The following is a 24922-nucleotide window of genomic DNA, read 5'->3' as shown; positions in this document are numbered from 1 at the left end:
GAATTGAACAGGAAATACCCCAACTCTGGCCCAGCTGGTGCACCCCATAGCACCGCATCCTATGCCTCAAAAGTAACATCCACTATGTGTCACCGGCGTTCCGCTCACTGGGGTCCCAGGAACAAGTGGGCAGGCTGGCCGGGGGGTGTGGGAGGCCATGTGTGGGCAGAAGGCCAGGCTGGAAGGGCCTCACTCCACAAAGGCCCCCAGTGCTGTGCCTGGGGTGACATTGAGTCCCCCAAGATCTAGGCACAGGCTCTGCCTGCTCAATGGGCAGCCCCTTGGATTACGGCACCTGCAGAACCTTCCGTGTAGGAGCTGCGTCCCGGCTGGCTGGGTGCCAGCCCTGTGAGGAGACGCCCAGGCCCTTCAGCTGACTTACCCTTTCCTCCCAGGGAGAAAGATAACTTGGGGGAAATATTTGCATTTCACAGAATATTCCAATTTTCTTCATTTTAAAGTGCTCTTTAAAGTAAAAATGACACGGGGTCGCCTGGGTGGCTCAGTCAGTCAAGCGTCTGCCTTCGGCTCAGGTCAAGATCCTGTGGTCCATGAGTTCAAGCCCCACATCAGGCTCTGGGCTGACAGCTCAGAGCCTGGAGCCTGCTTCAGATTCTGTGTCTTCCTCTCTCTGCCCCTCCCCGACTTGCGCGCACGCTCTCTCTCTCTTTCTCTCTCAAAAATAAATAAACATTAAAAAAATTCAAAGTAAACATGATATGAAAAAGATGCCTAGAATTGGCAAACACCTTGGACAGTTTACAGAGAAAGAAACGCAAAGGGCCATTCAACAGGAACCAGATGTTCACCCTGGTTCATAATAAAACAAACACCAGTTGGAATTTAAGGAAAAGCACCTCAACCTACCGAATTCAGAAAAGGTTGGACGATTCACCATGTTGGTAAGGGTGCGAAGCGCCCTCCCGTTAGAAGGAACCGAATGAAATGACCAATATTTGACCTTCTTGGCCCAGAAGGGTGGCAATTTCATATGGTTCAGCCGAAATCCTGACCAAAAGAAATCCATACTAAATATTTGCTGGACAGATTTTTGTAATGTAAAACAACCACAGAGGATAGTGATTGCATGAATATCCATCCTGGGAAATTTTTGGAAAACACTCCTATGTCCATTAGCAGAGACAATCACACCACATGCACCCCTCAGTGGAATCTAGGAAGCTGTAAGAATGAAGAGGTTCTTTCTGCATCATTAGAGAATAATATCTAATTTATTGATAATGCAAAAAGCAAAGTTAGAATGGTGTCTATTGTATCCAACCAGTTGTTTGAAACACAAAGGGTGGGGGTGGGGCTGGGGCTGCCTATGTGAGGGGAGGCACACGTGGGTACATGTAGAATATTTCTGGAAAAAGACTGTGCTTGTCTCTGGGAAGGGGAACCAGAGACTTGGAGGGTGAGGGTGGACAGAGACATAGCTTGTGTAAGAATACTCTTCTAGGTGTTTTGCATTTTGTACCATGTTACATATTAATTTATTTTAAGCCCCTTTCCCACCAGACCACAGGCAGGCTTTAATCTAGATAATAATTGCCCTGAGTTACTCCTGCTATAGGCCGCTCCTGCCTGGGGTCTGCTTCCTACCCTGGGATGTTAAAAGCTGGGTGGGCACCACATGGGAACAATGATGACCTCATCAAATGGGACAGAAATTCATTGTCGAAGCAAAGGAAATACATTAGAACAGGCCACACAAAGTGCCCTGAAAGACAGAGATGGTAGCAGAGGGGGGCCAGGGGGGACTTTTCAGGCGTTCCCTCCCGTCCCACAAATCATTTCTGGAATATGACCCCGGAATACGGCGGGTGTCAAATGAACACCTCAACACCAAACCGCGGGCGTTAAAGAATTTATTTCCGCAAAGATATAAGAGAGTACCACGTTTTTAACAAGCGTAAAGAGACTGTAAAACGTCTTCTGACACTGTGTCGTTGCTACAAAAATTATACCTGTGGAGGAAAACATTTTCAGCATGAGGGTCATTTGCTGGTGGAAACGTGACCCCAGATGAGTAAACAGCAGCTAGCCAGCCCCCTGAAATTCAGATCCCTTGACTGGAAGGGTCTGCTCTACCAAGGTGAGTTCAGGGGATTCTTTCTAAGCAAAACCACTCAGAGAACATCCTCCACCCCTCTGGCTTCTTAATGAGCTGAGAGTGAATCAGCTGCGTCAGACCCAGGATTTTTTTTTTCTTTTTTTGTCGAAACCAAGAGAGTCTCTGATGGGCCTGGCAATGCATTCCCAGGGGCACCCTAGCCTTCCCAGAGAAGACTTTCCCTGTAGAGTCAAGATCATGGACGTTCTTCATATGCGGCTTCTGGGAATATAAAATGTGGCAGCCTCTCCAGAAAAAGGGTCTGGTAGTTTCTCTAAAAGTTAAACCTAAAGTTATCACATGACCTAGCAATTCCGCTCCTATATACCCAAGAGAAATGAAAGCGTGTGTCCACATGAAAACTTGTATACAAGCAGCATTATTCATAATAGCCCCAAGGTGGAAATAACCCAAATGTCCATCAACTGATTAATGGATAAAGAAAATGTGGTGATATAATATTATTTAGAAATAAAAAGGAATGAAGTACAGACACATGTGACAACATAGATGGGTCTTGAAAACATGATGCTGAGTGAAAAAAGCCAGTCACAAAGGACTACGTATTATGATTCCATTTCTACGAAATGTCCAGAGCAGGAAAATCAATAGAGAAAGAAAGGAGACTGGTGGCTGCCTAGGGCTAGGCAAAGGGACAGGGAGATTAGCGGGTGACGGCTAATGGGTATGGGGTTTCCTTTTGGGGTAATGAAATATTCTAAAATTGATCACATGATGATTGTACAACTCTGTGAATATGTCAAAAAAGTCATTAAAGGGGCGCCTGGGTGGCTCCATCGGTGAAGCATCCGACTTTGGCTCAGGTCATGATCTCACAGTTCGTGAGTTCAAGCCCCCCGTCTGGCTCTGTGCTGACAGCTCAGAGCCTGGAGCCTGCTTCAGATTCTGTGTCTTCCTCTCTCTCTGCCCCTTCCCTGCTCATGCTCTGTCTCTCTCTGTCTCAAAAATAAATAAACATTAAAAAAAAATTTTTTTAAAGTCATTAAATTATATACTTCTCAAGGGTGAATTGTACGGTATGGGAATGATATCTCAATAAAGATATTAAAAAAAATGATCGTGAAGGATTGTCACTCCTGAGGGGTGAAGCCTGGTCAGGTTGGGGCAGCCACGCAGCCATGAGATGCAGGGCACTTCCTGGGTCCTCTGGCCCTTGAGGTGTCCCTGGCTAACGTAGAATGGTTGACCACACCAGCCTTCCCTCGGCTCACCTTCAGAATGTAGCTCTTCGACAAGGGATCCCTTGTGTGAGGTGGTGACTTCGGTACTTGCAATATACAGTGTGTGGGCTGTAGCGTACCTGACAACAGTAACTCCACCCACCCCCCACCTCACCACGGTGAAATCCAGACAGTTCCACCATGCATTGTAACACCTGGCCTGACAGATCCTCAGTGCCACGTCTGGCTGTGTGAGCCGGACGGGACCCGCTGTCAAAAGACCTGGGTCTAAGTCTGTGCTGTGCTTGATGGTCTTGCCCTGCTCTGGAGCATAGAAAACACTGGCACAGCCACGGTGACATCTGGTCCTTCCAACAACACGTGGAGGAATCTAGAATACTAAGGTTTTTACGGCTAGCACAGTTAAGTGGTGCAGCTGAGTAAGGTCTTGGTGTGTGTTTTTGGAAACATTTTGTGGTCCGGTATTCTTCCCTCCAGCTTCCCTATATGGTCTCAAACGAGTTCTGTGAATCTCTGTATCTACTCTCCTCATCTCCAAATGAGAGCAGTTGAGAGGTGGTATCTAAGCTTCCTTCAGACTCTAACATCCTACTATTTTATGATGCTCTTCTTTGAAGATGGCTTTCTTTCATTCTGTATTTAAATGTTTTTTAGGGGCGCCTGGGTGGCTCAGTCGGTAGAGCATCCGACTTTGGCTCGAGTCATGATCTCACGGTTTGTGAGTTTGAGCCCCGTGTCGGGCTCTGTGCTGACAGCTCAGAGCCTGGAGCCTGTTCAGATTCTCTGTCTCTGTCTTGCTCTCTCTCTCTCTCTCTCTCAAAAATAAATAAACATAGAATTTTTTTTAAATATTTTTAAGTTTATTTATTTTGAGAGTGAGCATGAGTGGGGGAGGGGCAGAGAGAGAGGGAGAGAGAGAATCTAAATTAGGCTCTGTGTGGACTGTCCGTGTGGAGCCCAATGCATGGCTCGATTGTGAGATCATGACCCGAGCTGAAATCAAGAGTACATCGCTTAACCGACTGAGCTACTCAGGCGCCCCTTTCCATATTTTAAACACAGTTAGGTCCTCTCCCAGCACCCCATACCAAATAAGATTCTGTTCCCTTGAATAAGGAGAGATTGCTACTGTGATCTAGATCCTAACCCACTCCCTATCCTTTTCATGCCACAGTCTCCAAGCAAACCAATTCACGTTGTGAACAGCACTCCAACTGGAATTAACTTAGTGATTTCTTACAAGTTCTGCCCAGGCGTTTTTCTCATTGTTTGAGATAAAACAGTTTCATATTGGCCTGTTTCTCAAATCTATGCCTTATAACTAGCTGATGCCTTGCTCCTGCCAAGTTGAATTTGGCCTGAGGAAAATGATATTTGATTTTTCAAAGTGAATCAGATGGATAGATGGGGGAGTTGAGATGAATAGTTGGGTAGATAATGGATGGATGGCTGGATGGCTGGTCAGAAGGATAAAGAAACAGATGACTAGATAGATGGCCATTGGATAAATGGATGGGTGAATGGTTAAGCAGATGGACAGAAAGGGATGAACAGATAGGTAGATGGTTATTTAGATGGGTAGGTGGGTCACTGGATGGACGGATGGATAGATTGACAAGTAAATATAGATAATACAACGTATGTGGAATAAGAGATACGCACTCAGTCCCATTTTCACCGCTTTGCACCGTGATTTGCGAAGCCCCCAGCTTGGGCCGGAACAGATTGATCACATGGTTGTTCCAGAGGAACTTAACCTTCTGGATTTTTCCAACATTGATGTCCACGTCAATGTCACGCATGTGACTTGCATGTGGTTGGAGGGATCCTCTGAAAGCACAGACATAAAATGTTGTATCAGCTGGATATATGAATACATAGGATGATGGCAATCTATCATTTCTCCAAACGATGGCTGTTATTGTTGGTTTTCTGCAAATACCTTGAATGACTTCGTGTACATCCAGCGGCTGCTAAAACACAACTGTATTTGTGACGAACACATCTTCAAAAAATACAGGACCAGAGATTTGTACCGTCTTAATTTGTCCTTAGGGGAAATCAAGTATTTGGGGAAGCATATTTACCCTATGATTACACTACAGGACTAACTAATCCGATGTCATATGTTTAAAGATGTATGTGGTTCCACAGAGGTCTTCTGTTAGGATTTCGTATGGAGCAGAGAAAGGTGTCGAAGAACTTTCACTTAACATGAAAAGTGTTATGTAAAAGTTAGTACAAAAACCAGAACGTGATTTTGTAGCACAGTTACGCATTCATACAACACCTCGTTACCAAGCACCTCCTATGCCCAGCAGAAGCTAGGTGCTGAGGTTACCATAGCAACAAGAAGCTTGATATGTATGTATGTGTGGGGGGTGGAGAGGGTATGTGTTGGGAGGAGTCACCACATAAAAGGGCCTTTGAAGAATTTGATATCTGTTAAACCTAAGTCAGAAAGCAATGACTGACATTGCAAAAGCAGTTAGCACATATCTCCTTTTAAAGAGTGAATTCCCTCTCTCTGGGCCTCACTTTTCTCATCTGTAAAATGGGATGATTGGATTAGATGCTAATATTTTCCCCCAGCAACGACACTCCAAGATTCACTGGTTCTGTATAATAGATGGCCAGATTTACAAAGTTGATACCCAATATCTTAGGAATAGTCTTTTATGAAAAGTAGGACCACTTCACTCTACTGTCGAACTTACTTAAAAATTTCATATTGTTTTGAGTTCCCGTTACTTCCATACAAAGCAATCCTGAAGTACCCGCTTGTTTTCCGTTTTCCAGCCAGTGTGACCGACACCCTATGTCTCCAACCTGTCCAAAGACATACAATCAGTTCAATGAATTCATCTTGTTAGGAAAAAAATCACCCCATGGAAGCCTTCTTGCTCCAAGCTCTGAATCTCCCCCACGATGTGAGGTAAGGGGGGAAGGTGACAGTGGTTTCTTTCATTGAAGTTGGAGTCCCAGACACTCAGATTCTAGGTGGAGGTGAGCAATGCAGGGGGAAGAAAATACTATTGTTCAGCACAATCTCCTGCCAATACAGCAAAGCACACGCCCTGATGGATGACAGACAGCTTCTTACTGCACGTGTGTGCCCGAAGTTCACATCATTACACAGAAAGGCCATCCGGACAGGGAGATGTTTGCACCATTGGGATAAACCACCGGCTCCTCTCCTCTCGTTATTCACTATTTTCACATGCAATGAACTATTTTAATTTTTTGAAAATTTTACAAAAATCCCCAAATCTTCATCAGGACCCCATCTACCTGCCCTCCATCTCAAGTTTGTCCTTGAGGTAACCATTTTGATGTCTATACTTAATCAAGTCCAGGGGTTCTCAATCAGGGGTGATTTTGCACCTCTGGGGACGTTTGGCAATGTCTGGACACACTGTGAGTTGTCACACCAGGAGAGGGGGCTGCTGATGGCATCTAGCGGCCAAGGATCTGCTAAATATCTTGTAATGCATTACAGCCCCCACCCCCACACCGACAAATGATCCAGCCCAAAATGTCAGTACTGCTGAGGTAGAGAAACCCTAATCCGGAGCTTTCCCTGAGCATTCATACATACAGGGGTAAGTTTACAAAAGAATATCTAGGCTTGTTTCCCCTTCCACAAATAGGATGCCCAGTTATTCTCTATTGTCCCCACCTGTCTCCACCCCCACACAGATTTACCACCCTCTTCTGTCCTGCTCTGTGTTCTGGAAGGCCACCGCCACCAGGGATCTCTGCTACTGGCTTTCTATTGAGTTCAGCCAATAAGAGACTTGTTCAGGAGATCACGAAGCAGGAGGAAAGGGTGGAACCGTCTCTCATGCTCCCCTGCGGCCTCCTACTGTATACCAGATGTCCGGTGGTAACTCCCTGTCTCTGTGATAGCCCGATTCCAGGACCTCACAGCCACCAGATTCTGGGCGCCTCAGCACCCCTTGTTTGTTCCTTTAACCCCGCCCACACCTCTCAGAGTGGATCCTTCAAACAAGTCTCTTCATCTGAACCACTTCAATGAGTTCTCTCTCCTGTCAGGACCCTGGCTGATTCATGTTGTATTGCATTTGTTGTATTGATACGTGTCGTTTGCCACTCACATTTTTCACTTACTATGCTTTAGAGGATCTCTCTCTTCGGTACATAGAGCTCTCTCCTTGCTTTTATTTATTTATTTATTTTAAATGTTTATTTTTAATTCATTTTGAGAGACAGAGAGAGAGAGAGAGAGCATGGGCAGGGGAAGAGCAGAAAGAAAGACAGAAGAATCTCAAGCGGGCTCTATGCGGTCAGCGCAGAGAACCCAACTTGGGGTTCCATCTCATGAACCATGAGACCATGACCTGAGCGGATATCAAGAGTTGGACGCTCAACCGACTGATCTACTCAGGCGCCCCTCTTTTTGCTTTTCATGGTTAAATATAGTACTTGGTTGTTTACCAGTTGGTGGGCATCTAGGTTTCTTATCACTAAACTTTTAGCATTAAATACAATGCCGCAGTGAACATCTCTGAGCACACCTTCTTATGCAAGCGTTTTCCTAAGGTACGCCTGAGAAGGAGAATGACTGGGTTGAAGGAATATACACATGAGACTTTATAGATACTGCCAAGCTGTTATCTTTCCTAAGTTTGGTGAGGATTACATGAGATGCTACATGTGGAAAGTGTTTTGTAAAGTGCTGTATAATTATTTTTTAATTTATAACTCCCTTGGAAAGCAACTGCTATTCAGCCCCCCTGTGTTATTACTTATAACAAATGAATCTTGATGATTTCACTGTCTTGTACTTTCTTTTTGGTGAGAAGCTGGCCTATTTTGTTATTTTACAACACAAACACAGCGTGTGTGTGTGTGTGTGTGTGTGTGTGTGTGCATACATGTGTGTGTGCCTATGCGTGCATGATTGTGTAGGGTACTCCTATGACAGATCATCACTGGCGTGACCTCTTGACTTACAGTGATTTTGCCCCACACGATCATCTTCTGTTAATTGATTCATGCTTTTTGCCACCAGGGTGGGTGAGCACATGACCAGCCTGTGCCAATCATTGTACTTCATTCCATTGATCAGAATTATTGGCCATGGGGGTAAACATGAGGAGAGACAATGCCATTCTACTGTCCTTCTGTTACAGCTAAGCTGGCTGGAGTTGAGTTTCTGGCCGTTGCTAGCAGGGGTCCTGACTAATTAGGCCGCTCCACCTTTCCAAATTATTTGCGAGAGTTTTAAAAGAGTAAAATGGACACTTACGCGTAAAGTTACCACTGTCTCCTGTGTTCAGGAAAAAAGTCTGTCCCACAGCTCTGGTTTTCCCCTGAAATCGGTCAGCATAGTGCCCCATTTGGGGGCATCCTTCAGGTGGACAAGGGAAACAGTTACCCTAGTGAAAAAACATAATTTGTTTGTTCGTGCCGGGCTTTGACTCACTCACTCCCTCACTCTAGCAAGCAAGTAACCCATGTTCCAATCCGTCCTTGTATTTATCTACATGCGCACATCCATCCCCCATCCATCCTCTCACCTGCCCATCCAACCATCCATCTACCCATTCATTTCCCCTCCATCCTCTCATCTACCCACCCATTCACCTATCCATCCGCCCATTCTTCCACTCCTCCACCAACACGCACGCATCCGTCCTCTGAGTCACGCACAGAACTGGGTGACGCCCTGCTGTGCACCCAAAGAAGTACCCAGAAAACCCGGAGTAGAGTTGGGAAGACAAGTCATATCCATGAAGCAATAATGTTAAAATATGGACGGGAACGGCAAGACATCTTCCAGGAGGAGTAAATGGGACAAATAAGTTATTCAAAAGAGCAGAGGAAGAGAAGATCTGTGACCGTCTTCCTTCGAACGCGCGTTACATAACTGATCCCCGTTTGGCGTTCCCCACATGGTAGCTCATCAGTTGGGCCTGGAGGAGGCGGTTTGCTCTGTTCAGATCAGACTAACGTTTTCTGCGACAGTGTCGCCGGTCCTCGTTCTTTGCCCTCGCCACATCCATCGTCCATGGCGTGCAGAGCTATCCCGCACTTTGGGAAGCATTAAGACAAGGGCTGGGGGGGCTGGATACTATCACCCATGCCCTGACGAGAACCAGCACAGCCAGAGCTGCATAGCAGGTCCTCACACAGTCCTTCTGACGTTAGTTCAACCCAAGACGGTTAATTTTTCAAAATTAACTTTGGCAGGAACGCATGTGAGTGTAAATATATTTTTACATTTACTTTGGAGAAGAAAGCATTTTGAAACGTCAAACTTTTGCAACCGCAGAACACTAGCTGATTCAGGGAAGCAGCGCACGCCTTCACGCCGGCTTGCTGTTGCAGAATTAATATCACCTCACAGAGCACTTGGGGACACGGTACCTCTATAATGGGGAAATCTGGCAGATTTTTTTTTTTTTAAACCTTAAACAAGTAATCAAACTGTCCGTCCTCAAATAATGAGACGAAGTGCCACTAAATAAATGCCAGGGCCCCCGCTTGTGACACACTGAGGAGTCGAGAGCACTCAGTGAATCACGAAGAGACAACCAGACGAGTCGAGATTGTGGGATATTCTGCCGAACACTCAGCCTGGAATCTTCATGACGGTCAGTGTCTTGAAAGGCCAGTGAAAGATGTAGAGCTTTTCTGGATTAAAGGAGACTCAAAAATAAATAAATAAATGCAATGGAAGAAAAAGAAGGGAAGAAAGGAAGGGAAGGAGAGGGGCAGGGAGGAGAAGAAAGTGAGGGAGGCAGGGAAGGGGGGAGAATGAAAGAAAGAAAAAGACAGCTCTGGAGGACATGATTTGGATATTTGGAATTCGAATATGGGCCATATTTTAGAAAATATTAGTGTATCAATTTAACAATTTCTTGAATGTTGTTCTGTAGGAGAATGATCTTGTTCTCTGGAGATGGATGTTGAAGTATTTCTGAGCAGAGTCCTAATGTCTTGAGTTTGCTCTTATGTAATTTAGACAAAAAACTATACGTATACATACATAGAAAGAGTTAACAATCGGTGCATGTAGGTGATGGGTGTACAGGTATGCATGTACTCTTCTTTTGACTTCTGTGTAGATTGGGAATTTTCCAGAATGAAAAGCTGGGATCTAGGGAAGACCCAGCAGGCAGGTCCCCTCCTGCCCACCCTGTCCCCGGGAGAGGAAGATTCTGTGAGGTTCAGCATTCCATTAGTCATGAGGTTACAGTTCCGCTCTGTTCCAAGACACAGGGACAAAACCTCTCCTCCCCCAGCCCCGGGGGTGACCTACCTCCTGAAAGTCATTGTAGGAGGCACATGGGTAGCCCAGGAAGCCGTCGGGGCTGGCGATGCTGCTTGAGTAATACTTATAGCTTCTTAGGTGATTGCACGCCACAAAGTCTCGGGTTCCTGAGGAAGCAAAGGCCATGGGAACCCACAGGAGACATTTCACTTTTGAAGCCTGAACTGTTCTGACTGAGCAGAAACCCCTCCTTCCACATTTCACAGATGGGTGTCAGAGCGCCCTGGCTTTGTGAAGTTTTTATCACTGACTTTGCCATACTTAGGGGCAAGTAGGAAATCTGGGGACTTGTTTAGGAATGGTGGTTGGCCAGAGTGGCTTTCCTCTCCTCACCCCTGTGTCCATTTGCCAAGAAGGTCCTACTCAACGGCCAGCAAGTGTTGGGGAGTGACAGGTGCTAATGAGCACATTTGTCAAATCTTCTGGGGGCCCGGGCAGGGAACATAAAGAAATGATGAGGGCTGGGGGTCCTGCAGGGGGCAGTGAGAAATGTATATGCAGAGACAGAGACAGAGACAGAGACAGAGAGAATAGCAACGGTCTTTAAAGGGATCCTACACAGCCCAGCCAGTTGTATGGTAAAGGCCCAGACTACTTGTTCCGATCTTTCATGAGAAGCCAGCATCTTGACTTTTACATGGAAACCTTTCTATGTTTAAATGATAGCAGTATATTCCCAGTTTTAAAATAGTCACTGTGGGGGCGCCTGGGTGGCTCAGTGGTGGGTTAAGTGTCCGACTTCAGCTCAGGTCATGATCTCATAGTCGGGGAGTTCGAGCCCTGCGTTGGGCCCTGGGCTGACAGCTCAGGGCCTGGAGCCTGCTTCGGATTCTGTGTCTCCCTCTCTCTCTGCCTCTCCCCTGCTCGCACTCTGTCTCTCTCAAAAATAGACAAACATTAACAAAAATTTTAAATAGTCACTGTGAGGACCAATCACATACTGCTGTGGGTTGCATTCTGCCCTCTGGCCAGGCTGCAACTTTTGAACTCTGGACACCCTTGGCAGGCCTCTCGTGTGAAGCAAGCTTATTTGTGCCTTTGGTCCCAGGTTGAGAAATTCTTCTTTCTTACAATTCCAGGCACAAGGTAAAAGCAGTGGACAGTAAGATTGTTGGGGCCTCTGGCCACTCATACCTATTTTATTTTACTTTATTTTACTTTATTTATTAGAGAGAGAACAAGCAGTAGAGGGAGAGAGAGAGAGAGAGAGAGAGAGAGAGAGAATATTTTAAGCAGGCCCAACGTGGGGCTCACTCTCATGACCCTAAGATCATGACCTGAGCTGAAATCAAGAGTCAGATGCTTAACTGGTGCCCCTCACTGCATTTTATTTATCATCTTTTTCTTTCAACCAAAATCTTCTTGTTTGGAAAATCGTTTTTTCACTTCTCCAGCTCTCGGTACAAAACTTTTGATGAACAGAGACACCAGACATAGCTGGGGGTCACTTTGTGGGGGGGGTCTGGTGGGGCTTCCCCCACCGCTCCTGGAGAAAGGCACATCTCCCCTTTGTGTCTGGGAAGCAGTGACGGGGTTAGCCCCCCAATAGCTCTGGGCTCTCCATGCCCAGGAACTTTCTGCAGAAGCTGGTTCAGTGTGGCCCACACCAACACTCATTACCAGACAACAGAACCTGTTTCAGACTTCATTGTTTCTTTCACCCCAAACTGTTGCCCCAGGATCCCATCAGAGGGGAACAAGCAGACTTAACTGTTCCTCCGCCCTGCGCCTGGGGGACTCAGGGTTCCATACAATAGACACACGCTCCAGTGTTCCTGGCCTTATTCACTCGAAATTGCCTCTTTCGTTAAGCCTGGGCTCCTATTATGTGTGGCCTGCTGGTCACTTCTGGGAGCGAGCAGCCCTTAGTCATTTCTGGGAGGGGGCAGCCCTTACTGTGACTCTCCGGGAGGCTGTCCCTGGAGTTGGGAGGCTGTCCCTGGAGTTGGCCGGTGCAGAGCCGAGAGGGAGTGAAAGCACCGTTTACTGTCAGTGGATGCTGGCTGTGGCTTCAGCAATCAGGTCGAGGATTATAAAAACGCCACTGAAGGTCACTGAGCTCAGCAGAACAGACAGCGCTGGGTGCTTGCTTTCGGCTACATCCTGGTGGGTCTGGGATGCCCCTGACACAGTCCCTGGCGTCCTGGCGCCAGGAACTCCCAGCTCAGACAAACAGATACTAAAATGAAATGACCACAGACAAAGAGCCTCCACTCTCAGGAGGCCAGTAAAGCCTGGTCTCAGGGGTGGGTGACAGGAATAGCCAAAGGCCAGAACAAGGGCAGCTAACACAGATGATGCCTTAGGCCACCTAATGTTAAGGGTCCTGAGCCTGTCCTCTCAGATGAATGGAAACCCACGCAAGGCTCTTCCCCCAGGCCCTGGGCCTCACGCTACAAGCACCTGCTGCCCGAACCCTCAGAGCACGCCCCTGCTTTGTCTTCCTCCTAGCTCTTTTCTGGGCCTAGAACCTGACCACAGCACATGGCAAGGAAGCCTAAGCCCTTCAGACCTTTGCGTACACCCAGCATTCTTCAAGGAACAGGCACGGAGGCCAGAGCCCGAGCTGGGTATTAGGCAGCATGTGGGTCCCTCCAAGTCTCAGCATCCTGACAAGGGGGAGATGGTCCAGGACGGGGCAGGAGGTCCGGGCTTTGCAGCCAGAAATTGGGCTTAAATCCAGGGTGGTCTTGGGTAAGCTTTATAACTTTACTGACTCAGTTTACTTGTCTGTAAAATGGGGCTAATCAGAGTAAAGACCTCATGACATGGTTGTGGAAATGCCTGGCCCAGACCACTCACCGTTTCTCCCCACCAGGAACAGCTGCTGTCTTGCTTTCCTCACTCACGTACCTTCCCATAGTCCGTTTATGTCAACGATGGTTGAAAGGGCATTTTTCTGACATCCAGGCATTTGCTTTCCTCCATTTGGATAGAAATCCAGATGGCCCACCTTTTGGCTCATTCCAAAACCTGAAATGTTGGAAGCAGAGGTGACCAGGGAGGTAAGTGGCCCCAATGTTAGGCTGTGGACACAGACAGTGTTCAATTCCTTCCAACTGCAGCCAGAACCTTCTTGGAAAATTCTCTCCCGGGTGTAGCCATCCTGTCTGTGGCTCTCCAGAAAGTGCTCAGAGATGGGCACTTGGTAAGACAAGAAGGGAGGAGAGCACATGGGAAGAGAGATGAGAGGGAAGCTAGGCTCTGGGTGAGCGTGCTCACATGTGTGTGTGTGTGTGTGTGTGTCTGTCTGTCTGTCTGTCTTGGGGAGACCCTGAACAATACTGACATGCCCTGACATGTACCAGCAGATACATATCAAGACTGGTGCATTTTTATTACTATATTCATTTAAAACTTTTGACTTCTATGTTATATTGTTCTATTGAGACCACATGACATTATATTGCCATCTTGAGAGCCCAGCCCAATGGCTAGGAGTTTTGGTTTTTGAAGCACGCAGACCTGCGATCACAGCCTGATTGTACTTCTAGACTCCGTAATGTTGGGCAATTACCTGACCGTGTTGAGCCTCAGTTTCCACAGCAATGAAATTGTAAATAGTAATACTCACTTTTTAGGGTTGTTATGATTAATGAGATAATGTGTATAAAATGTTCAATGCAGTATATGGTACTCAGTAAGCGATATAGCTATCCTTGAAAACATACTTCTATTGGCACGTTTCCTAAGTGGTTATATACGAAAGTAATGAAAAAAGAACAAGGACTTGTGAAGGATTAGATAAAAGGATATATTTAATCTCTAACAAAACACACTGCAACCAAAGCTTTGACAAAAGAAGTGAAAAAAAAAACACAACCTTTGCATGTTGCAGGTACAGGTCCAACGTCAATAGGAAATACATCTGTCACGCTGGATAGTGGCAGATCGGAAAGGACACAAGGTATGAAGGCTAAGTGATAGCCTTCTAGGCTGCGGAAGTATCTTTTGTTTGACCTGGGGTGGCAAGCTGAATCCACTGGCAATATACTGGCTGTTTATTCATGGCTGGCACCCATTTCGACAGCTCGTGCCCGAGACATTCCTGCAGTTAACCATTTTGAATGCCACCCCTGCGGTATGTGTATGCGGGGGCGCCTGGACTTACTCTCATCAGGGATGGCTGGTCACCAAGAGGTTCAATGAGGAACTCACCTAGGAAAGGGATCATGGGAGCAGAATCCGTGTGAATCACATCCACAAACATGGCATCCGATGGGTCCAGCCGAACCTCCTCAGGCGTGCCCTGGAAGCATGGCTCTGCTGGATCCAGTCCTGAAATGGGGGAGGTGGGCAGTGAGGCCACACTCTAGGACAAACCAAGATCTAAATCCTGTACCCACAAAATCCATGGGGATTCCTGGGCAGAGTCCCAGACCTCAGTAGCCATGATGTGGGCAATTGGGTCTGTAGCTCTTGGTCTGCTTAGGAGAGAGAAGTTGAGACAGAAAGGCTAACAGTGGGGTCACTGACCATCAAAGAACATCCAGAAGTCTCTGGTGCCCGGCTCCAAGCAGGATCTAGGTGGCCCCCTTGTTCCCTCATCGCCTTTACCCTTTTTACCCTCACTTGTTACTGTTTGGTCCCTGCTTTCCAAAACTGCAAGCTCCTGGCCTTGCCCACCTCCACCCAGGCCTGGGTCCCCCAGCCCCACACTGTCTAGTCCTCTGTGGCTGCCTACGCTAGCCCCAGCCTACTGCTCACCCTCCCCCCGCCCCATTCTCCCCTGAAAAATCTGTTCTCTCCAAGACGGGGCTCAAATACCACCTCCGCTCTGAAAACTTAGCCCCTCGTTTCTCAGCACATACCATCCACATTGTGCAGGATTATTTTGTGTTCTTTAATTCTGCTCTGAATTTTACTTGCCTACTGAATCGTCTGCCTCTCGGACCAGACTGTGGGTTTCCTGAAGTGGGCTGTGCCCAGTTCATCTTTGAAGAGAGGCAGGGTGGAAGCTGCTGGGCACTCAGGACTCAGTGACCCGTCTTTAGCCCTGGTTCTGCTCAAGGGCAAATACCTGTCCTCTCTGACCTTCAGTTTCCTCATCTGGAAAGCAGGAATCACAACAACCTCTCTTACAGGGTTATTGTGAAAACCCCTTGAAATGATGTAAGAGAAAGGACTTTGCAAACTGAAAAATTCTACAGAAACACAAACTATATAATCCCCTTATTTCTTATCCGATGCCAGCAGCGTCCTGAGCAAAGGAGCCATTCGTTAAATGTTGAATGCAACTGTTTGCCAAAGTCACACACTGATTTGCTCGCACAAAATAAATAGCCGGCTGTGTCTGTCTTGTGTGCATTACTTTTGCTAAATGATTCATTCATTCATTCATTCATTCATTATTTACTGAGCACCTCCAACATGGCAAGTTTCAGATAGCCCCTTTCATTTTTTGCCGGTGCATGGCACAGCATACATACTTGTGGAACTGCTGAAGCAACGTTTAAAAAATCACTTATTATTATTATATTACTCTAGCAATAATAACCTTGAAGTCATGGGTTCAATATGCTAATTCCTTTTTCTTTTTAAAAAATATAAGTGTATTTTTATTTACAATCGGGTGTTTTCTAATACACGTGAAAACATGGTCAGTTATTTTTTGATTCAAGTCGGGGCTCCACCGACAGTCCGTTCGGGTTCGGCCAGTCGGGGCGCGCGGGGCCGTGCGTGAACGCGCTCTGGTCTCGCCCCCGCCGCCCGCACCCCGTCGGGGCCGCGCGCTGCGCACCTGTGATCCTGCCCACGCAGCCGCCGAGCCTCCTGCCCGCTTCGGCCGCCGCGTGCGCGCCCAGGCTGTGGCCGATCAGGTGCACGTCCTCGGGGCCGTACCCCAGCTCGGTCTGCGGACGGATGCCGAGTCACGTCCCGCCGGCGGGTGGGGATGCGCGCCGGCGCCCGGCACCGGGACCGGGGGGTGGAGCAGGACCCGGGCTGGAAACTCCGGAGGAGCCACCCCCGCGCGACTCGGGCCCCAGCGGTGCAACAGTGCTGACCAGCGGCCACCGCGTTAACTGCAGGCGGGGACCGGAGGGGGGGGGGGGGGGCTGCTCCCACCCACGCCCCACCGCTGGGCGCCCTCCCCTGGTCTCCTGTAGGAGATCGGCCTGTCTGGGAGAGCGTGGCTGGTGGGCCTGGCTCTGGGATTCTCCGGAATACACATTCCAAGAGGCTGTAAGAGGCCTTCCCTCCTGGGGTGATTTTGAAGACACATCTAAGCTGAGAGTCGCTGAGCGACCCAGTGTGCGCTGGGAATTCCCAGAACAGCCTGCGTGAAATAAACAGGCTTTATTTCCAGAGGGGAAACTGAGGCTCAGAGAGGTTAGTTTGCCTCGGGCCCCATAAGTAGGAGTCTTCAGGACAATCCAGGAGAGAGGAAAGCTGTAGCTTCACCTTAGAAAATGCCCTTTTTGGGCTTCCAGGCCTGCCCCCGGCCCAGGGTCCTTAGGCTGCCTCTTAGGTCAAGGCGGTGCTAGCCTGTCCCCTCTCTGCCCGCCACCCACGGGATGTGGCCCAGGCAGGGTTTTACCGACAGCCGTTGTATTAAGAAAGCTATCTCTGCTCCCACAACCCGAATGTTGTGCACCGCTTGGGTATATTGTGTCTTTGCCCCACGTCTCCAGTCCACGCAGATGCAGTTCACCTTCTCCACTTGAAACATTTTCTGGGGAAGACAAGTAAGAAGGAGAAACCAGTTTATTAACAGCCACCAGTTGTACACTCCAGAGACAGGAATTTACACCCGTCAAGTACCTACTTGTGCCAGAGCCTTAATATTCCTGACACTTGTCTTTTCACCACATCGCTATCGAATGGGTATACTTATCCCCACTTTAACAGATGTGGAAACTGAGGCCTGGAATGGATTAAATGACTTATAAGGTCTCATAGATACTTAGTGACACAGCCAGATCAAAAAGATCACTTACTAGATCAGGGATTAGTGAACTATTACCCCAGGGCCAAATTCACCTGCTTTTATAAATAAAGTTTTATTGGAACACAGCCACATACTTTGTTTACTTATTGTTTATCTCTGCTTCTGAGCTAAAAGAGGTGAGTTGAAACCATATGACCCAAATTGAACACAAATGCAAAAGTAATTGCTCCCTAGTTCTCCACGGGAAGTTTGTGGACCCCTACACCAGAGAGTTGAAGCCATGGGTGTGATGCTTGTATGTTCCCGACAATGCTTTGATGGGAGATCTAAGGTACTGAAGGACAAGTTTAATAAGAAAATTTAGACTGAGGTAGGATACAGCTCTCTCGGATATATGCATCTTTTATATCATGTGCTATGACCATAGTCTATTTGCCCAAGCACGGATACTGGTCCCTTGAGGGGGGAAAATAAATGTCAGAAAGGGCCACTCCATATACTTTGTTCATTTTGGGGTGCCCTGGACTGGAACTTGGTTTGAGGTGGGGAGGAGTTGGCTGGAGACTGGGGCATCATGGTGGATTGCTGTCGTAGACTCTACGTCTAATGTTCTCTTTTGTCTTAGCAAAAGAGCGGACACAGGATTAAAAAGAGAGAAGGCTAATGTCCGGGAAAAAGACAAGAGCCACGAATAAGGGTCCTTGCCTCATATTTATTCAGATCAGAAGGCTTACAAACGTGATGGGCCTGCACAACGAGACAAAGAAACTGTGAACATTAATTTGAGGATGTGAGGGGGAAAAGGGGATTTTGCAGATATACAGTGTTTGGGGTTTGGGTCAATATAAAACAAATTGCAGGCGCCGGGCAGATGGGTAGATGGTTGTTAACAGCAGACAGGAGGCACCCTGCCTGTTTAATCTTTGCCAGCCTAGGGGATGAGACAGACAGGGGGAATAACCTCAGGGTTAACAAGGCACCTTTTCCTTTGTTAACCATCTCCGCTCTGGGCTGCTTTGCCTGAAGCGCAGCCATCCAAAGTCCAGTTCACCAATTTACCTGCCCTGGCCCTATTCTCCTCTGAAAGCGGCTTTCTGTTGTAGTACTAAACTTGGGGTGCTTTCACCCTGAATATCTAATCTTGTCATTCCTATGTATCGGGCGCCTTTGCGCCGATTCTATTTCAGGCCTTTGCCTCTCTCTATATATTTTTGGGGGTTCAGCACCCCCTCCCTATATGGGGGTGCCTTTGCACCTCCCTATTCTTGACACCTTTGCATCTCCCTATTCTTGGCACCTTTGTGCCTCACTATTCTTGGCACCTTTGTGCCTCCCTTTTCTTAGAGTGCCAATCTGGTTACCCAAAATCGGGTGTGAGCATTTTATGACTTTGTGTTTCTTTGTGCCTTGTTAACCCATTGGTGTAGACCCTGGGGATTCCTAAGCTGATCCCCCACAGATTGTGTCTACCTGACTCTTCCATCTCCAGGTCTACACAATTTCCTTCTGGGACTCCAGGGGCATGTGTGAACCACCCCAATTCCAAGAGAAGAAGAGAGCCCTTGGACAGAAGCTGGTGAAGTTGGTCTCAGTGTAGACTAAGCCCCAGCGAACCATGGCCCTGGGCACCTTCTGCGGGCTAAATCTCTAGATACACAGGATTTTGGTGTTTTAAGGACAGGAGATCTGGTTTTGCTTTTCCAAGTCTGGATTCAACTTTGGGCAAGTATTGAACTTCTTTGTGCCTTAATTTGCTCATCTACAAAATGGGAACAATAACTATATCTTCCTCACAGTGTTGCTGGGAGGATTAAATGGGACAAGCACTGTGAAATGATTATACCTGCACAGTGTCAGGCTCATAGTAAATGCTCGGGAAATGGATGTTATGAATAATAATTCATTATTAATATTCATGATAACTTTAGAGCTGTGCTGTCTAGTATTATAGCCACTAGCCACATGTGGCTATTTAAAATCCATTAAAATCCCCCCCAAATTTATTGAAATCCAATGACTTTAACATTCAGCTCTGTGGTCCTACTAGCCACATTTCAAATGCTCCATAAGCACAGGTAGCTAGTGGCTCTTGATTTGGATATTTCCATCAGCACAGAATGTTCTATTGAATAGCAAAGCTCTAGAAGGTAAAGTTAAGTGGCTTTATGTCACACAGGGATTTTCTATAAACCATCAAAGACAAATGTCAGGTAATTTGCTGTAGTCTCCACCTCTGGTACTTTCTGATTAGACTGTGGCTCTTTTCAGCCTCAAGAGGAGCTGGTTGTCTAGAAGTTGTTGAGTTGGGAGAACTTGGCAATGGATGTCCTGAGAACCCAGATTTTCCTTGGTGGTTTTAGAAAGGACAATTCTCTCCCTGCGTATTTCCTTTCCCAGTCTCAGGGATGTTGGAGCTGCAGTGTTTGAACCTAGCTGCTGGGTGCTCATCTCCTTATGGAGTGGCCAGGTGAGGAGGGTGGGCACCTACCTTGCACATGTCCAGCAGCCAGCTCTCTTCCCCCTTGTCTATGAAGCCATGGATGATGAAGCGTGTCTTGCGTTCCAGTTGGAAGTTTGAAGCCTCGACAGTGTCTAGATCAGTGGCCGTGATCAGCTGGTTTAATTACAAAAGAGGAGTTTGAATGTTGGCCTTTCCAACCCACGGAGCTGTTAGAGTCAGTTCCAATAAGACTGAGGTCATGGGTTCCACTCCCATGAGATTGGGTCAGGCTAGAACAGGCCTTCCTGACCGGGGTTGGAGTACAGAATTCAGAAAGTCCAAGTTCATGGACTTTCTGTTTTCATTAACCCCTAATTGACATCTAGCATTTCTGTTCATTATGAAGTCAGGCAACAAACTGTAGTAGTATTAACGTACTCTGTCACCAGTAGAAGTCACAGATATTTTCATGTCACATTTACAATCGTTACAGGTACCTTAAAATAATTTATCCTCATTGCTATTTTTTTTACTTTTTATTTATTATTTATTCACCTTTGAGAGCCAGAGTGCAAGTAGGGGAGGACCGGAGAGAGAGAGGGACACAGAATCTAAAGCAGGCTCCAGGCTCTGAGCTGTCAGAGCCTGATGTGGGGCTCGAACCCACAAACTGTGAGATCGTGACCAGAGCCAAAGTCAGACACTTGATTGAGCCACCCAGGCACCCCTAGACTCATTACTATTTTAAATTACAGTAGTTATTAGATGAGCTGCTAGATCTTGTTATTTAGTGAGATAATAAAGCAGCACATATTTATCGAGCATGTTCTGGTAACTGTTTTTCAATGGAGTTGGTGTCTTTTGTAATCCAATGCATTTCACTTTATGCATTTAAAACCATCATCCTGAGAAGGGGCCCTTAGGCTTCCCCGGATACGGAAGAGATCTCTGGCCTGGAAAAGATGAAAAACTCGTGGGCCAGAAATACCAGGCTTAAAGGGGGAGATTCAGCTCAAATGGAGCCTTCGGGGGGCATCTCAAGGTCCTGAGACTTAAGAACAGATTTCCAAATGCCCTCAAGCCCCTTTCTACCGGACCCCATAGGCAAGATGCCTGAAGAAGGATCCCGAAATAAACACAGCACAATAGCCACGTGCAAGCAGACTCCCAGCTGGGAGTGCTGAGTCCCCTAGATTCCCACAGTGGGTGACCTCAGGGACCTATAGATAGACACCTGGCTCTTTATTTTTTTTTATTTTTTTAAAAATTTTTTTTTTCAACGTTTTTTATTTATTTTTGGGACAGAGAGAGACAGAGCATGAACGGGGGAGGGGCAGAGAGAGAGGGAGACACAGAATCGGAAACAGGCTCCAGGCTCCGAGCCATCAGCCCAGAGCCTGACGCGGGGCTCGAACTCACGGACCGCGAGATCGTGACCTGGCTGAAGTCGGACGCTTAACCGACTGCGCCACCCAGGCGCCCCCACCTGGCTCTTTAAACTCTGCCAGGGACTGGGGCTGTCAGCTGCTTGGATTGTCAGCAGGTTCTTCCTGATCACTGGTAATCACCTGAAAGAAGCCTGTCCTGCTTCCACCTGGCAGGCCTCCTGGGAACTAACAGGTGCTCTGAGGGTCCCCACCTTTTGTCCTTTGTGGTTAAGTATCCCTTTTTCCCCATCGGTCTTCCAGCTCCTCAGGAAAGATTTATACTTCCCTACTTGTACCCCATTGAGGGGCCTCTCTGCCTCCACTGCCTGGTGCAGGAGGAAGACAGACTCTCCCACGGGTACACCAGGCCTGGGCTTCTCTACAAATGCCGTTCATTCCCTCCCAGGGACAAGCTGCTGATGCCAGGAAGCCCCTCAAGCCCTATGCACAAATGTTTGTGAATATGTTAGTTTCCAGACTGGGTGTCCGTAGATGTCATTAGATATGCATAGGGGGTTATGATCCTGAGAGCTGAGATGGCTCTAGGTCAAACATTGGTGCGGAAACATCATCCGGAAAATTCCAAGGCGGTGCATTTTTCCTTAGACCACCATGTGAAGGCTCCACTGTGGGCACCCAAATTCACCCACCGGGCAGTGTTTCCACGCCCACTCTTACTTGGAAGTTGTTCGGATTTTCATTTGTGTACAGAAGAAAGCGGGTGTCAATGTCCTTGGGAGCCCAGGGAAATAACTTTAAAGGCCTCTGAAGGATCCCCGTCCATGGTTTTCCATCAGAAAAGCAGCCAAGATGTCCATAACAGATCTCTTTTCCTGGGGCAGGAAGAGCAGTGAACAGTAGCAATGTCATCTCAGCTACACAAGAGGACTCTTCAGGGAGAACCCAGGCCTGGTTATGGCCAGTGTTGGTCTTTATCTTTGCCAGTCATTGTTGCCCAAACTTTTGTGGTGATGAGAATCACCGGGGAACCGGGAGTGACTACGTGTGTCACATATACACAATCCCAGGCCCCTCCCTCAGAAATTCTGATTTAGAGGGTCTGGGGTGGGCTGCTGGAAACAACATGTTTAATGCTATTTAACCCTTATCATTAGGCCAGTTGGGGAATCACTGAGAATTCCCGGGAACCTTCTGCCTTAAAACTACTTCTTCCAGGAAACTCCCAGATGGCCCTTGACATGCATGCATCAAGCATCAGCTATTTCTCAAGTGTGAAGCTGTTAATGCTTCTTAATTCACCTGGACGTCTCCATTACATCCAGCACCAGCCCGTGCATATGGTAGACATTTGTGGGTACTTGTCCAATTCACATGACTTCATGCTATCCTTTTACACACACCTTTGCCCCAAATTATTCTCTGCCATTTCAGATTTTCCCTATTGTTCCTTGAAAAGGTAGCTTTTTGCATCATCGTGTACACAGTAGGGGCTTAATACATGCAACTGATGACCCAGATAACCACATCAAAATCTGAGGGTCCATTCTCCAGCCCACAACACAAACACTTCCCCAAGAAATTGTCACTGAGGGTGACCTAATGAAACCCAGAGGACTGCAGTGGGTGTCCCTCTTGGGTGCCAGAGACCACACTAGCACTTTACCAGTATTATCCCATTTAAGACTCAAGATAGCTCCGTGAGTTAAGGAATTTGTATTATTACATCCGTTTTACAGATGAGGAAACCAGAGCACAGAGAGACAGAGTAAGCTGCCCAAGGTCACAGCCGGTGGTGGAGCCAGGGTTTGAACCTGCGAAGTTTAATTGGGAATAAAGCTAGGTGCTGAGGAGACAGAGACAGATCAGGTTCAAACCCTGCCCTGAGAGAGAGGAAATCTAACGGAGAAGGAGTAATTAATGATGGAGTGGAGTTCACTCTGGGAAGCCGAAACAGCCCTGGAGGAAGGGTGGCAGGAGACTAACGCTGGCCTGGCCGCAGGTGGTAAATGCACGAATGTGGGGGCCAGGTTAGGACACTGGGGCTGTTAGGGGGAGGGTGGGGAAGTGCTGGGGGGCACTGAGCTGGTGAGTGGCTTGGGGGCTCTGTTTCATGAAGGTGTTTGGCGGGGAGTAGTGTAGGCGGCTCTGAGGAGGGAGAGCCTGAGGGAGGGGTGGAAATTAAGGCAAAGGTGGGAAGATGGGAGTAGGAGGTCGTGTCTGAGCCTGGTTTGGGACAAGTGAGTTTGAGGCATGGTGGGAGGCCCTGGAACTCAGGAGGGTGGGGAACCAGAGGCTGGGCAAAGGGGAAGCTCCGAGGCCAAGAACAAAGGGGGGTGCCTGGGAGTGACTTTGGGGGGATGCCCAAGTCTGGGGCAGGAGGAGGCAGCAGATCAGCAAAGGAGATCAGAGGAGCAGCCCCACCGACCCCAGACTCTGTTGTCGGGAGCCCGGTCTCACTCCAAGGCCAGGATGGAAGGGAAGTCCCAGAGTGGGGGGCTGGGGGCAAGGGGAAGGAGTCTGGATGCAGAAGAAAACCTCAGCAGGGATGCCAGGAGACGGCTCTTGCGGGAAGCATGCTCCAGCTGGGCTTGGGGGGGGCCATGCCAGGCAGTGAGGGGTTCTGCCTGATGGGAGGAAGTGAGGCAGAGAGGGAGGCCCCGAGTGCACCTGTGAGGCACACCTGTGAGGAAATGGGGGTGATGGGCAGTAAGCAGGCTGGAGGTCCCCGGGGCTCTGGTGGCCAGGGAGGTTGTTTCTGTTTTAGGAGGCGTAGATCCTGGAATCCGTATCTGAATCTGGACAGAGGCCACAGGAGAGGGGCTGATCGGAGCTGGGGCGACAGAGACCCAGTAAGGAGAGAACGTGGGGGCCCCGGGCAAGAAGACTGGCTCATCGGGGTAGGCCTGCCAGCACAGAAGCTCTCAGGGGGACACATCCATGTAGCTTTAGTCTGCAGACATGCACTTGTCCACTCGAGGAACCGAGGGTGTGAGAGGCCAGCCGATATCGTCTCACCCTCCCCTCCTCCCTCTGCCGCACACCTCTCAGCCACTGGAGCCTTTGCAGGGAACAGGACCAAGCGGCCTGACTGCCCGGGGTCATCTGTGTCAGGCACGTGGCCACAGAGTCAACACTCCCCGAATGATGGCCGTGTTGCTTGTCTTGCAATAATGATAATGCTATTATTTACAGCAATGGTAACAATGATGGCAATGTCTCCAGCAGCCTCACCCCAGAGACCAACCCAGGCACAGTCGCTTTCTCCCCAAAGGGACGGTGACAGCATCCTCACCTCTGACTGTGGCCAGCAGGAGAAGTCCGATGGTCCAAGAAGGCAGCATCTAGGTAGACAAAAACATAGACACGCAGAGACACCCCTGCGCCCAGGGATGAGGCTGGCAGTCCCAGAGCCCGGACAGGGGAGGAAGCCTGGGGCACAGCCAGGGCCCATGACTCTCACCCTGAGGCTGACGCCTCCCTGCACCCAGGGCGTTGGGCAGCAATGCTCTAAGTCCGCGTCTCAGGGTGTTCCCACCGCAGCGGCTGTCCCCCCTTCTGGGCCATGTCCCTCTGGCAGCCCCAGCCCC

At 48.2% G+C, this 24922-nt stretch overlaps 1 protein-coding gene across 1 annotated transcript; it reads right to left on the bottom strand.

Annotated features, from left to right (window-relative positions):
• Window positions 1-1875: 1875 nt before the first annotated feature.
• LOC102969671 (pancreatic lipase-related protein 2) lies at window positions 1876-24676 on the bottom strand. Its single transcript, XM_042960503.1, has 12 exons — window positions 24628-24676; window positions 22053-22207; window positions 19996-20121; window positions 17157-17291; window positions 16359-16470; window positions 14777-14896; window positions 13472-13591; window positions 10607-10725; window positions 8591-8720; window positions 6036-6147; window positions 4981-5148; window positions 1876-1970 (listed from the first exon to the last, which is right to left on the bottom strand). The coding sequence occupies exons 1-12, from the start codon at window positions 24674-24676 to the stop codon at window positions 1907-1909; spliced, it is 1410 nt and encodes a 469-aa protein (XP_042816437.1). The 3' UTR covers window positions 1876-1906.
• Window positions 24677-24922: the final 246 nt, after the last annotated feature.

This window comes from Panthera tigris, chromosome D2 (assembly GCF_018350195.1).
Source record: "Panthera tigris isolate Pti1 chromosome D2, P.tigris_Pti1_mat1.1, whole genome shotgun sequence".
In the NCBI taxonomy this organism is placed as follows: Eukaryota; Metazoa; Chordata; class Mammalia; order Carnivora; family Felidae; genus Panthera; species Panthera tigris.
This window is presented reverse-complemented; position numbering and strand designations above follow the sequence as displayed.

Excerpts from the sequence above, each read along its gene's own strand:
- LOC102969671 (XM_042960503.1), bottom strand. The coding sequence starts at position 24,676 with ATGCTGCCTTCTTGGACCATCGGACTTCTCCTGCTGGCCACAGTCAGA. Across the intron at positions 16,471-17,156 it reads TCTTAATACAACGGCTGTCG|ACCGAGCTGGGGTACGGCCC; the intron begins GTAAAACCCTGC and ends ATCCGTCCGCAG. Across the intron at positions 5,149-6,035 it reads AAACAATATGAAATTTTTAA|AGGATCCCTCCAACCACATG; the intron begins GTAAGTTCGACA and ends CTGTGCTTTCAG.